We start from the raw sequence: 12,111 nt of genomic DNA, 5'->3' as shown, positions 1-12,111 counted from the left end.
TTTGTTATCATATTTTAATGTATAATAATAATAATAATAATAATGTAATGATTTTTTATTATTATTAATATGATTTTATTACTGTTACTGTTAATGGCAGTAACGTTTTATTATATTATGTTATATACGTATGTAATATATATATATATATAAAATCAATTTTCACAGCTTTTTATAACAAAAATATTGTTTTTTATTTACTTTTTCAGTTTTGTTGGCTTGCTTCATTCATTCATTCATTCATTCATTCATTCATTCATTCATTTATATATTTAGATGCCATATCAGCATCAAAAGCTACATTCATGACAAAAAATATAATAATAAATAACAAAAAAACTTGATAAAATGACAAAATCAACTATATAAAATCTACAAAAATGTGATCATTTTAGGATCTATATTTCTGAAAATTACACTTGTATGTATTTGCTGTGAACATGTCACCTGTTGACTGTACGGTCCTTGCGTGTTTGCAGATGTGTGAGATATGATCTAATCACATTAAAAGTGCAACACTCCCTGTATGCAATCAAGGAAGCACAAGTGAATAATCCCATCCTGGTGAGGGTTTGTATCCCTGATAACTTCCAGCTGTCAGACATGCAGATTGCCTGCAGAATATTACATTATAACAAATGCAATTACAAGTTCTAGCCTCCCTCTTTGTAAGTGTCTTAATGATGATTAGCTATTGTATGAGACATTCTGTGTTTGAATGCATTCTTTGAATGGTTCTTCTAATGACGTGTAAATGAATGTGTGCGTAAACTCCATGTATGCATTTCAGCTCTTGCCATTTATGGTTTCATTCCCACAGCATATTTTCAAACAAACCCTCAGAAATGACATTTTAGAGGTTATTGTTCTAGTGTGATCCAAACCAGCTGAACCAGCTGAGGCCACGCCTGAGGCACTAAACTGACAAATTCCAGCTAACACATTCCTCAACTCACTATATTAAACAGCTACAACATGCTTATACTCTTATCAGATACAATGACAGTGTTTATAGCTTACTGAGAAGTTTCGTGGTTCAGACTAATAATAGCCGAAGTTTTATTAACTCACAAAGATCCTTTGTTTTTGCTTTTAAATAATAAAAATGGCGAAAGCAGTGGGTGATAAAAAATATACATATATTCTTGAAAGAGCGCTTTCATTTTATCTGCCATGAAAAAACATGATACATCATTCCACCGTTCTCAGTCTGAACACTGAAGAACTTCTATGAGTCACAAGCTGCTCCCTGTGTATCAAGCTCTGAGCCTCCTAAAGGAAATTACAGCATAAGAAAACCTAGGGAAACATCTGACATAGTCTGGAAAAATCTCACTTCCAGTCATATGGGTTTCTGTCTGCTCCTTTAAGTTTCAGTTGCTTTTTGGAATACAGGTGAAATCATCAGGTCAGATAAAGGAAGGGTTGAATCTGGGATTTTCAAACTTTACAAATCCCTCCATTCTGACTCTCAGCCAACTTAGAAATCCCCTACACTGAAAAAAAATGTTTCATTCATCCAATTAAAAAAATTTAGGGTAATGATTCACATCTATATTTTTTAACTTGAACCAATGAAAAATAATGAATCATTACCCTAAAAAAATTTTCAGTGTATATTTATAAGCTTTACACTTCAAATCATTTTCGTTAATAACATTAATGAACATGATTACCCTTCATTAATGCTTAATCTTTAATGTACATTTACAAATTTTTTTTTTTATTATTATTTTTTTTTTTTTATCATTTGTCAGTAAATTCAATAAGAATTTTTTAAAATAAATAAATACTTTTATTTAGCAAGGATGCATTAAATTAAAAGACAATTTTTTAAGTTGTTACCAAAAATATCAGTTTCCACAAAAAATATTAAGAAGCACAACTTTTTTTAACATTGATAAATAATAAGAAATGTTTCTTGAGCATAAAATGAGCAAATTAGAAAGATTTCTGAAGGATCATGTGGCAAAAATATATTAAATTAAACAACAGTTATATTAAATTGTAAAATTATTTAACAATATTACTGTTTTCACTGTATTTTTGTTTAAGTCAATGCAGACTTTCAAAAGCATTAAAAAGGGAGATTTAAACATTTTAAAAAAGCCCCCAAACCTTTGACAAAATAAACACCTTCTCAGTGATCATTTTTATGGCATTATAAGGTTCAATAGTAGTTGTATAATATGTTGAACCTCTATAATTATGACAATATAGCCAAATAATGTCAAGAAATTTGTTTACACTGTTCATGAATGTTCTGTACGTAGAATAATTATTGTCTAGTAACAAAAACGGCATTCTATTGCGAATTTATATAATCCATAAAAACGGGAGGTTTACATTAAGCCCGTGTTTTTGAAAGTTGTCACAAAGGAGAAAGGAAGGAAGTGGAAAACCAAGCCAAACACAACAGTGTATCTGACTGCCCACAACATTTTACATGAGTAGCTCTTCTTCCGATCTTACTCAAAACAATGACTTGCTTCCTCACCTGAAAGAGATCTTCTGTTTGGATCCTATGGGGTTAAATGCTTAGCCTGTGAGTGGATTATATCCCCAAACAAATGGAGGAAAAAATATGTAATTCTCAGTCATCATTCACTTATGATTCATATCCCTAATAGTTATTTTGACCATACTTTGACCTGCACCTTACACACCTAAAATACTAGACAGTATCTATTACATAAATTCAACTATACACCGCTATTTGAAATAAAGATGTTTTAAAAATAAGTTTACAGGAAAACTGAAAAAGATAAATCAGACTGTAGTTCGCAATGTACTATCAAAACCATGAATCCTTCGGTAAGAATCTCACACACAAGTACCAGAGCTGTGCATTGAGGCTATCAGCACGACCCTCTCTGCAATGTTTTTTCAGACTCGCTGTTTGCGTTAGGGGTGCTAACTTCACACCTCTGGCTGTTTTCAACGGACCATGTGTGCAAGAGAGAACCACGGGTGTCAGAGCTCTCACAGTACAAAAAAAAAAAACCAGGGTGAAAGAGGTGGAATAAACAAGGCTTTGAAGGGCCACATCAAACAGGTGAAAGAGTTTTTTTGCTAAATGTGATTTTTTTTTACGTGTTCAACAGAAATGAGTAATAATAATGAAGATAAGGATGTTGACACTATCAAATGAGATGTAATGGATTTTTGCTGACACAGAATTCAGTGGAGAAAAAGGAGAAAGTAGAACTATGATCTCTTGATCAAACCTGAATCTTTCCTTGTTCCCTGGAAAACATGCAGGCGCTGAAAGATCGACTTCTAGGAAATAATTAGGGGATAATTCTAGGGAAGACAACTTAATACTTTCATATACCATTCAAAGGTTTGGGGACAGTGAAGTTTATTTATTTGTTTTTTCTTTCAACAGGGACACATTAAATTGATCAAAAGTGACAGTAAAGACATTTGTAATTTTACAAAAGATAAACGAATAAATGTTATTTTGAAGTTTCTATTTATCAAAGAATTCTGAAAATTAATCAGTTATGATTTCGGTTATTTAAACCATTTCCATTATTTTTGTTGTTATTTTATTTTTTTTATCTGTATTTTATTTATTTTCAAATTCCTGATGTGCGGTGGGTGAGGGTTGTGGGTGGTAATAGATGTTAGATAAATTTTCTTGCTTGTTGTAACATGTTTTACATGCTACTTAAAAATAATAATAATAATTATATATTTTTTTTATGATTTTATGATTTCTGAAGGATCACGTGACACTGAAGACTGGAGTAATGGTTGCTTGCCCTCACAGGAATTCAATACTAACATACAAAACAGTTTTAATTTTCAATAAAACAGCTTTAAATTACAATAAAATTTGACAATATTATTATTTTGCTGTATTTTTGATCAAATAAAAACTGGGTGAGAATAAGAGACTCCTTTCAAAAACAATAAACATCATAACATTCCACATCATAAATGCATATAAAATCTTTAATAATTATCATACTTCAGCTCAACATGTATTTATTTGAACAAAAATACGGCAAAACAGTAATATTGTGAAATATTACAGTTTAAAATAACTGTTTTAAAAAGACGTTTTTAAAATGTAGTTCATTCCTGTGTTGGCAAAGCTGAATTTTCAGCAGTCATTACTCAAGTCTTCAGTGTCACATGATCCTTCAGAAATCATTCTAATATGCTGATTTGATGCTTAAAGAATATTTCTTATTATTATCAATGTTGACAACAGCTTAATATTTTTGTGAAAACCATGACATTTTTTCAGGATTATTCGATGAATAGAAAGCTTTAAAAAACAGCATTTATTTGAAATGGAAATCTAAATCTTTTGTATTTTAAATATAAATATTTTGTAACATTATAAATGATAAATTTAATGCATCCTTGCTGAATAAAAGTATTAATTTCTTGAAAAAATCTTATCTTCTTCTAAAAAATATAGTGTGTCTAATATGATACAAAACTGCAAATGCATATTTATGAGCTTGGACTGATGTTCGTAGACTGAGCTCAGGTGAATAAAGCTAGCGGAGGATGGTTTATGGTGCTGGACAGACGCTGGGGCCGTGTTAGTGTCTCCTCTGCTGTATACAGCTATGCCTACAGCTGCCTTTCCAGGTTGTAAACTTATCATAGGCCCTCATATCAGTGTGCTTCAGGGCTCGAGACATGCGCAGAAGCTTGCGACAGAGCCCCCAGCCCCCTACCCTCATTAACAGAGCTGCCTAACAACAGACGGCTACGAGGGGTAATACACAAACACACGGATGCTAAAACAACAGAGGACAATACTGCAGTCCTGAAATGAATCTTCTCCTTAAAGCAAAGGCTAATGCATGTCGTATCAGATGTACTGCCCAAATGTGTCTGTACGTGTGCGTAAGCGCCCAGCACAGGTGTTTGTGCCGTGAAGCTGAGGTCACGTTGGGTAAAGCGAGAGTGCTCAGCTGTTTGCTTACATCAGTCAGAGAGCAAAACTCTAATGGGCTGAGCTTTGAAGGGTCTTGCTCTTAATCCAAAAATCATTTTGTTTATTAAAGGGACAGATCACCTAGTAATTAAATTCTGTCATTATTTACTCATCCTCATGTATTTTTTATGATGTTTAAGCTAAAAACGAGTTGTTTAGCAGAATGTCCAAGCTGCTCTTTTCCATACAGTGTAAGTGGATGGTGACCAGGCATTAAGCAACATAAAGCATCATTAAACTACTCCATACAACTTATGCACTTCTGAAACCATTTGTGAGAACAAACTGAGGTTTCAAATTGAAAAAATCTTGCTTGACAGCTTTGGTCACCATTCACTTTCATTGTAAGCGACTTGAGTATTCTGATATGAATCCTTTTACTTTCTACTGAAGTAAGGATTTAAAACACATGAGGGTGAGTAAACAATGACAGAATTTTATTCTTTTACCTCTTTGGGCCAATACTTGGAAATATTTTTAACGTACCTTGCACAAACGCTAAATTATAAAGTGTTTCTTCCTGATATTAGTTCATCCAAAAATAAAAATTATATCATTTACTCACTTTTTTTTATATGCATGCAATTAAAGTCAATAGGCACCAAAACTGTTTGGTTATCAACATTCTTCAAAATATCTTTGTGTTCTGCAGAAGAAAGTAAGTAATACAGGTTTGGATTTACATGAGGGTGACAGAATCTTTATTTTTGGGTGAACTATTCCTTTTAATAACGTGTCAATTTATTTGTTCAAATGAGATTAAACTCACATTCCACCTGAAAACAGCTTTATTTCATTTACAGTAGTGTATTAATTTATAACAGCAGTATATTGCTCCATTGTCAAATGGAGCAATATACTGCTGTTTAAAATCAAAAAATTAGTGCAAAAAATGAATGTTTGTTCTTAAATATAGCAAAACATATCCGGCACAATATAAATAACATATTCAACAACATTACAATCCAAAAAGAAAAAAGATAAAAGAAAGCCACAGTTACAATGACATTGCACAAAATTTCAGGATATTTGGTTATATACATATACTGTCATTTCTTTCTGTGGGGTTGCGGTCCTGTGGTGTTATGTATGTATTGTCAAAGTGCAAGATGCTTTACCTCTACAGAAACACACATACAAAGCACTCTGATCTCCCTAGACACAAAGTTATACTGACCTTAAACAAGTTTCTCTGAATTAACAAAGTCCTTAAAAAAAGGAAACAAAATCCTAACTTCTCAGAAGTTTTGAAATCATATAATACGACGCTACATTTTAAAACTTACATAAAATGGCAGAGAGCAGGATTGACTTAAAGGGATAGTTCCCCCAAAAATGAAAATAATTTACACACCTTTATGTCGTTTCAAACCATGCGGTTTACGTTCATCTAAAAGAAGACATTTAGCAGAATGTCCAAACTGCTCTTTTCCCATTCAACGATCCTTATTCCCGTCTATTTCAAATTGTACAGACAATCTCGGACATTCTTCTAAATATACTCCTTTGTGTTACACATAATAAAGAACGTCAGGTTTGGAACAACATAGTGGTAAATTTTTTTTTTTTTTTTTTTTGGGAGAACTATCCCTTGTTTTGGGATGATCTGTGCTCTCATCAGATAAACCAATTACAAAACCCACCGTTCACTCATCTACCCATCTGAGGTAAGATGCATTAGTAGTGGCCGTTACCAATGACATCACAGCACAACACATACTATCTATATCTGATCAAGCTGTCAAATCTGACAAATAAGCAAAGTTTAGAAAATGTAATATACAATGACATGGTTCACTAACTAAAGACTTACGACAAAATACTAATAAATGTGACTTACAACATATAGGAGCTCATAATAGCCGAGTTACATTGAAGGGCTTGATATTGAAGTGTCCGTGTTACTGATTACCCGTTAATCAGGATTAGTTCTGAGCACCGTTCACCCTTTCGAAAACAAGAGAAATTAGAAAGTGCAGCTTTAATGTCAGCTAGTTTTAGGTATGGCTATAGTCTTTATTAGAAAGACATTTCTCCTGGTTAGTGATATAGACGTGTCATATTAGCAAAGTTTGTACTCCTGTAGAGCTCAAACTCTCGAAGGCTTGTAATACATGACTGTAGAAAACAAACCAAACATGTCCGTTAAATAAAACACTAAATACCTGTTCTTCCTAAATCTCACATTTCATACCAAACACCAGTGCTTCTATGATATGTAATAAATATGTCCATTAGTACGTTAAAACTATATTTCCCCTCTTAAGTCAGAGGTGGTCCTACAAACATCTCTGAAATAGTGTCATATGTTTATATTACATTTGATCAATAAATAAGAAAATAAGTAAAACATATATTATGTTGTCAACATGATCTGACACACTCAGGTGTACATAGTGTAGAATCCAGCCACTGTTTTGTGTGAATTTTCTGCTTCTAAATATCCATGCTCATCTGTGGTGAGACAGGGCAGCATTGCACATTACTACCACCTAGTGTGGCACAGCAGCACTACAATATTTTCTGCCAAAACTACATTTTCTGTAAACATGCGTGGCAGAACCTGTCAAGAGCTACATTCCTAAAGTTGTTCATTCTTTTTTTTTGGTTTAATATATTATTCTTTAATATTTCAAAAAAGAATCGTAAACATAAATTAAATATACATTTAGATATACATTGTACACAAAGTGACGGCAAAATGGCAGAGCAACATTATTTTGCACTTTCAAGCACTGGGGTTTATAGGTTGAGAGTTGTGGAGGCCTAGTGTGTGTGTGAGTGTGTGTTTTTTCTTTTCATCCTTTTTACCCACATTATCTGCAAAATGCTGCAGTGTTCCTCCAGGCAGAGGGAGGGCACTGTGGCCCACGAAACACTTCTCGTCTGATGCTCAAACTGAGCAGTTGCGCCTCTTGGCCACACAGGGCAGGCCGCTGGAGCTAAGCCGGGTCTTTACCCTTTGTCAAAGACTTGTGGAGGAGACGGAAAGAGTAGGAGAGGACGGAGGAGGAAAGTTGAGGAGCTCTAGGACAGCAACTCCCACGCTGCTACGGCGCGTGAACATGCACGACGCCGCCACCCATTTGTTGCTACGAGGGTTGTACTTTTCTATGGAGTTGAGACTAGAGCTGCCATCGTTGCCTCCAACCGCATATAGCCAGCCATCCATGGCGACCAGGTCATGGGTGCTCCTGAAGACCAAAAGAAGGTCCATTAGGAACTGAATGTTTTTTTTTCTTTGCACTTAAAGGGGTAGTTTACCAAAAAAGTAAAAGTATTTTTGTTATTCCAAAGCTGTATGACTTTCTTCTGTGAAACACAAAAGAAAACATTTTGAATAATGTTTAAGCAGTTTTTGATCATACAATGAAAGTCCATGGGGTCCAAAACGAGCCCACTAGACACTACTGACTTTTATTGTATGGACAAAAAAAAAAAAAAACACTTTCCACAATATCTTCTTTTGTGTTCTTCAGAAGAGAGAAAGTCATACAGGTTTGTAACTGCATGAGGGCGAGTACATTTCGGGTGAACTATCCCTTTGACAAACGCTTGAAGGTCACTTTCAAACCTGCGGATGTTCATGGGGGCCACTCCCTCCCAGGTGTTGGTTTTCGGATTATATCGTTCCACTGAATTTAGACAGCTGGTACCATCATTGCCCCCCGCAACATAAAGCATGCCCTCCAATACAGCCACTCCTGCGCTGCTCCTCCTGCTCAGCATGTTGGCAATGGCAGTCCAGGCATTACTCTAAAAATAAAATAACATCTTTAGTAATTTTTTTAACCATGGAGAGAAAACATAAAACACACCCCAGAGATGTTTTTAACATGTCAGAGAGACGCGTGTCACCTACCTGAGGGTCGTACTTCTCTACCGTGGCTAAGTGTGAGGAGCTGTCATACCCACCGACTGCGTACAAACTGCCATCTAATAGAAGAAAAACATAAAACGGGTTCATGTTTGCTGTTCAAAGCAACCACAGAGGACATTTGCAACCATTTCAGCTAGAGGAAGTGCTTGCAGCTGTTCTGATGATAATCCTTTACATTTATTAGTACATTAGCAATATATTTTTACCTAATGTGGCCACTCTAACGTATCTCCTTCTGGTGCTCATGGCAGCGATGGAGGTCCAGGTACTGGTCAGAGGGTCATACCTCTCCGCACTGTAGACAAAATCAAAGAGAGAGAGAAATGTCGTTTAATTTAATATTAAAAACTTTTATTTTTAATACAATCAAATAAAATGTAAATACTATTTATTATTTAATTATAGATAGTTTCACATAAATTTTAGATTTAGACATTTAATGCTTTTTAAAAAAAAATAACTTCTCTATTATTATTTTTTGGCTATTCACATTTGTTTGTCTAGATAGTGTACCTGTTGAGACAAGAAGCCCCATCGTATCCTCCTGCTGCATACAGCAGCCCATGCAGGACCGCCACACCTAAACAGCTCCTCCTTGTTCCCATAGACACCTCAGGTTGCCACACATTGGTTACTGGGTCATACGACTCTACAGTAGCCAAATCAGAGGTGCCATCATACCTGGTTTGGGAAATGCAAAGGAGAGACAAAGATGAACAATAGATCTTTCAGATATGATATTGTATATATTGCGTCTTTATCATGCAAGTAAAGACAAGACCATCATCATTCACAGAAATTCATTAGTCAACACCTGACACATTTCCTAACTAATCTTAGGTAACTTCCTGATTGCTTCAACGGTCATTTTTAAGAAAATAATGAGGCTTTCTGCACATTCTGTTCCTTTTGTTATGTAATAAATCAAATCTGTATGTGTGTCTTTGGTTGCTTCGTCGCATCTTGCTGTTTATTCAGCATCTTGCATTATGGGTGCCATATTTTTGCACCCATAAGACTAAAGTCTCAAATCTATGTCCCCACTGGATGCAACAAATGCCTCGTTTATAATGGGTTTTAACGTTTTTGTCTCATAGCTCCGGCAGGAAAGGGCATCACAATATGGTAAGGGGCGTAACATTTCCGTCACACGCTTGAGGTATTCGGCCAATCACAACGCACTGGATAGCTGGCCAATCAGGTCTTTTCAGACCGATGAGCTTTGTAAAAATCGACGCGTTTCAGAAAGGCGGGGCATAGAGGAGAAACAATGATGTACAGTATGTGGAAAATAATGTGTTTTTTTAACCTTAAACCGCATAAACACATTTCATTACACCAAATACACAAAATAATGTTCTTTTTAACAACATCATATGACCCCTTTAAGTCATTTGCCAAAATAAAAAATGATTAGAAAGTCATAATTATGACAGTTGATTCCTATCATAATGACTGTCATAATTATACTTTTATCTCAATTTAGACATTTAGATTTTTATCATAATTCTGACTTTTTATCTCATAATTTCACATTTTAATGTGATAATTATGACTTTTTGTCATAAATCTCAAGTTTGACCATTTTTATGCTAAAGCAGGTGCGACACTCATATTGATGCCTCAAAACTCAAATGGTCCGCAACACAAGGGTCTCTACCACTTTAGTTTGGTGCTATAAAATGAAAAAACAGTGTCAGATTCAGTTTTTTTTTTAATTGCTCTGACAAACATGAGGCTTTTGGGTCTGCGTACCCTCCCACAGCATAGAGCTTGTTTCCAATAGCAGCCACTCCGACTCGTGCCCGCCGCGTTGACATGGATGCAACCATGTGCCAGCGGTCTGTCCTGGTGTCATAGGCCTCACAGTCTCCATGAATGGCAAAAAGACTGCCCCCACCTTGAAAGACATTTAGCATTTAAATCAACCCAACAACATACAGACATATGTGCATGTGTGTTTTACTTGCTCTTACAGACCTACAGCAAAGAGGACCGGACTGGCTCCCTCACAGCGGCGCGGTCGGGTGCGGCTGTTACTGAGAACACCCCTCTGCTCGGGCATCAAGTGATACTTCAGTGCCTCGATCAGCAGGTCTTTGCACTCGGAGTGGTGACGCACCAGCAGCTCCGTATCCACATTACTCATCAGGAAGTCTCGTGTCAGCAGGGGCAGACGCACACACTTCATCAGCTGAAGACATGGATGGAAAGAGTGAGAAGTAAGATGTGTGTGTAAAAAGGATTAGAGAAGAATACAAAAGGAGGGAATAGAGAAACAAGTATCGATTTGCAGAGACATAATCCTTCATAAGCATTAATCCTGTGATTTACTGTGATGTTGCTAAAAGCGCAGTTTGACGGGAGGAATCACACCCACCCGGGGCACATGCTGTCTCTGTCCATCAATGTCATGCTTAACCCAGCTCAGCACAGCCCTGTACACCTCCTCCTCTGATGGGACATTCAAGTTATCACTAGAGATCAGATCCAGCACCTGTAGAAAAAACAAGAAAGGGTTCATAACTGGTCTTAAAACTAAAGGATATCTGACTGGTATGGTTTCAGATGGACTAATGTGTTTACATAACTAAAAGACAAATTGCTGTTTTAATCTGAATGAAGTGCATTTAAACATCTTATGTAATATATTTTACAGGACAGATGTGCTCAGTCTGAGCACATCGTGTTTTGCACATAATGCAGAACATGATGATTACACTGATTCCCTATTCAGTTGACAATTTATTTAAATATTTAAAAAATTGTTGGAACCTTTATGTTATTGTAAAGTCACATAAATTGAAGGAAGTTGGTGTAATCATAAAAAATAAATGTAAAATAAATATATTTTAAAAATACATAGATAAGCACTACCATTCCAATTTTTGGGGTCGGCAAGATTTTGTAATGCAAAGCTAAATTATCAACAGCCATAATTCTAGTCTTCAGTGTCACATGATCCTTCAAAAATGCTGATTTGGAGCTCAAAATTTAATATTTCTTCTTATTATTAATGTTAAAAACCATTGAGCTGCTTAATATTTTTGTCGAAACCGTGACAATTTTTTCAGCATTTGATGAACAGAAAGTTCCAAAATAACAGCTTTTATCATTTATTTGAAATATAATTTTTTGTAACATTTACTGTCACCTTTGATCAATTTAATGCATCCCTGTGGAATAAAAAGTATTATTTAAAACAAAACATACTGACCCCAAATGTTTGAATGATAGCATAAAAAATAATAATAATCTCTCTCTCTCT

The 12,111-nt window shown here is 35.2% G+C and overlaps 1 protein-coding gene across 3 annotated transcripts in view; it reads right to left on the bottom strand.

Moving 5' to 3' along the window:
- Nucleotides 1-7,515: 7,515 nt before the first annotated feature.
- Nucleotides 7,516-12,111, bottom strand: part of klhl17 (kelch-like family member 17) — a 13,911-nt gene continuing 9,315 nt past the window's right edge. For all 3 annotated transcript variants that reach the window (XM_016484752.1, XM_016484751.1, XM_016484750.1), the window contains exons 5-12: nt 11,224-11,340; nt 10,824-11,037; nt 10,599-10,743; nt 9,357-9,524; nt 9,050-9,138; nt 8,826-8,899; nt 8,538-8,719; nt 7,516-8,157 (exon numbers count right to left, since the gene is read on the bottom strand). In XM_016484752.1, coding sequence (XP_016340238.1) covers nt 7,929-8,157; nt 8,538-8,719; nt 8,826-8,899; nt 9,050-9,138; nt 9,357-9,524; nt 10,599-10,743; nt 10,824-11,037; nt 11,224-11,340 — 1,218 coding nt within the window. In that variant the 3' untranslated portion in view covers nt 7,516-7,928. The remainder of the gene's footprint in view (nt 8,158-8,537; nt 8,720-8,825; nt 8,900-9,049; nt 9,139-9,356; nt 9,525-10,598; nt 10,744-10,823; nt 11,038-11,223; nt 11,341-12,111) is intronic.

Source organism: Sinocyclocheilus anshuiensis, unplaced genomic scaffold (genome assembly GCF_001515605.1).
Source record: "Sinocyclocheilus anshuiensis isolate Anshui unplaced genomic scaffold, SAMN03320099.WGS_v1.1 scaffold1114, whole genome shotgun sequence".
Taxonomy (NCBI): domain Eukaryota; kingdom Metazoa; phylum Chordata; class Actinopteri; order Cypriniformes; family Cyprinidae; genus Sinocyclocheilus; species Sinocyclocheilus anshuiensis.
Note: the sequence above shows the minus strand (reverse complement) of the source record. Positions and strands in the feature narration are given on the sequence as shown.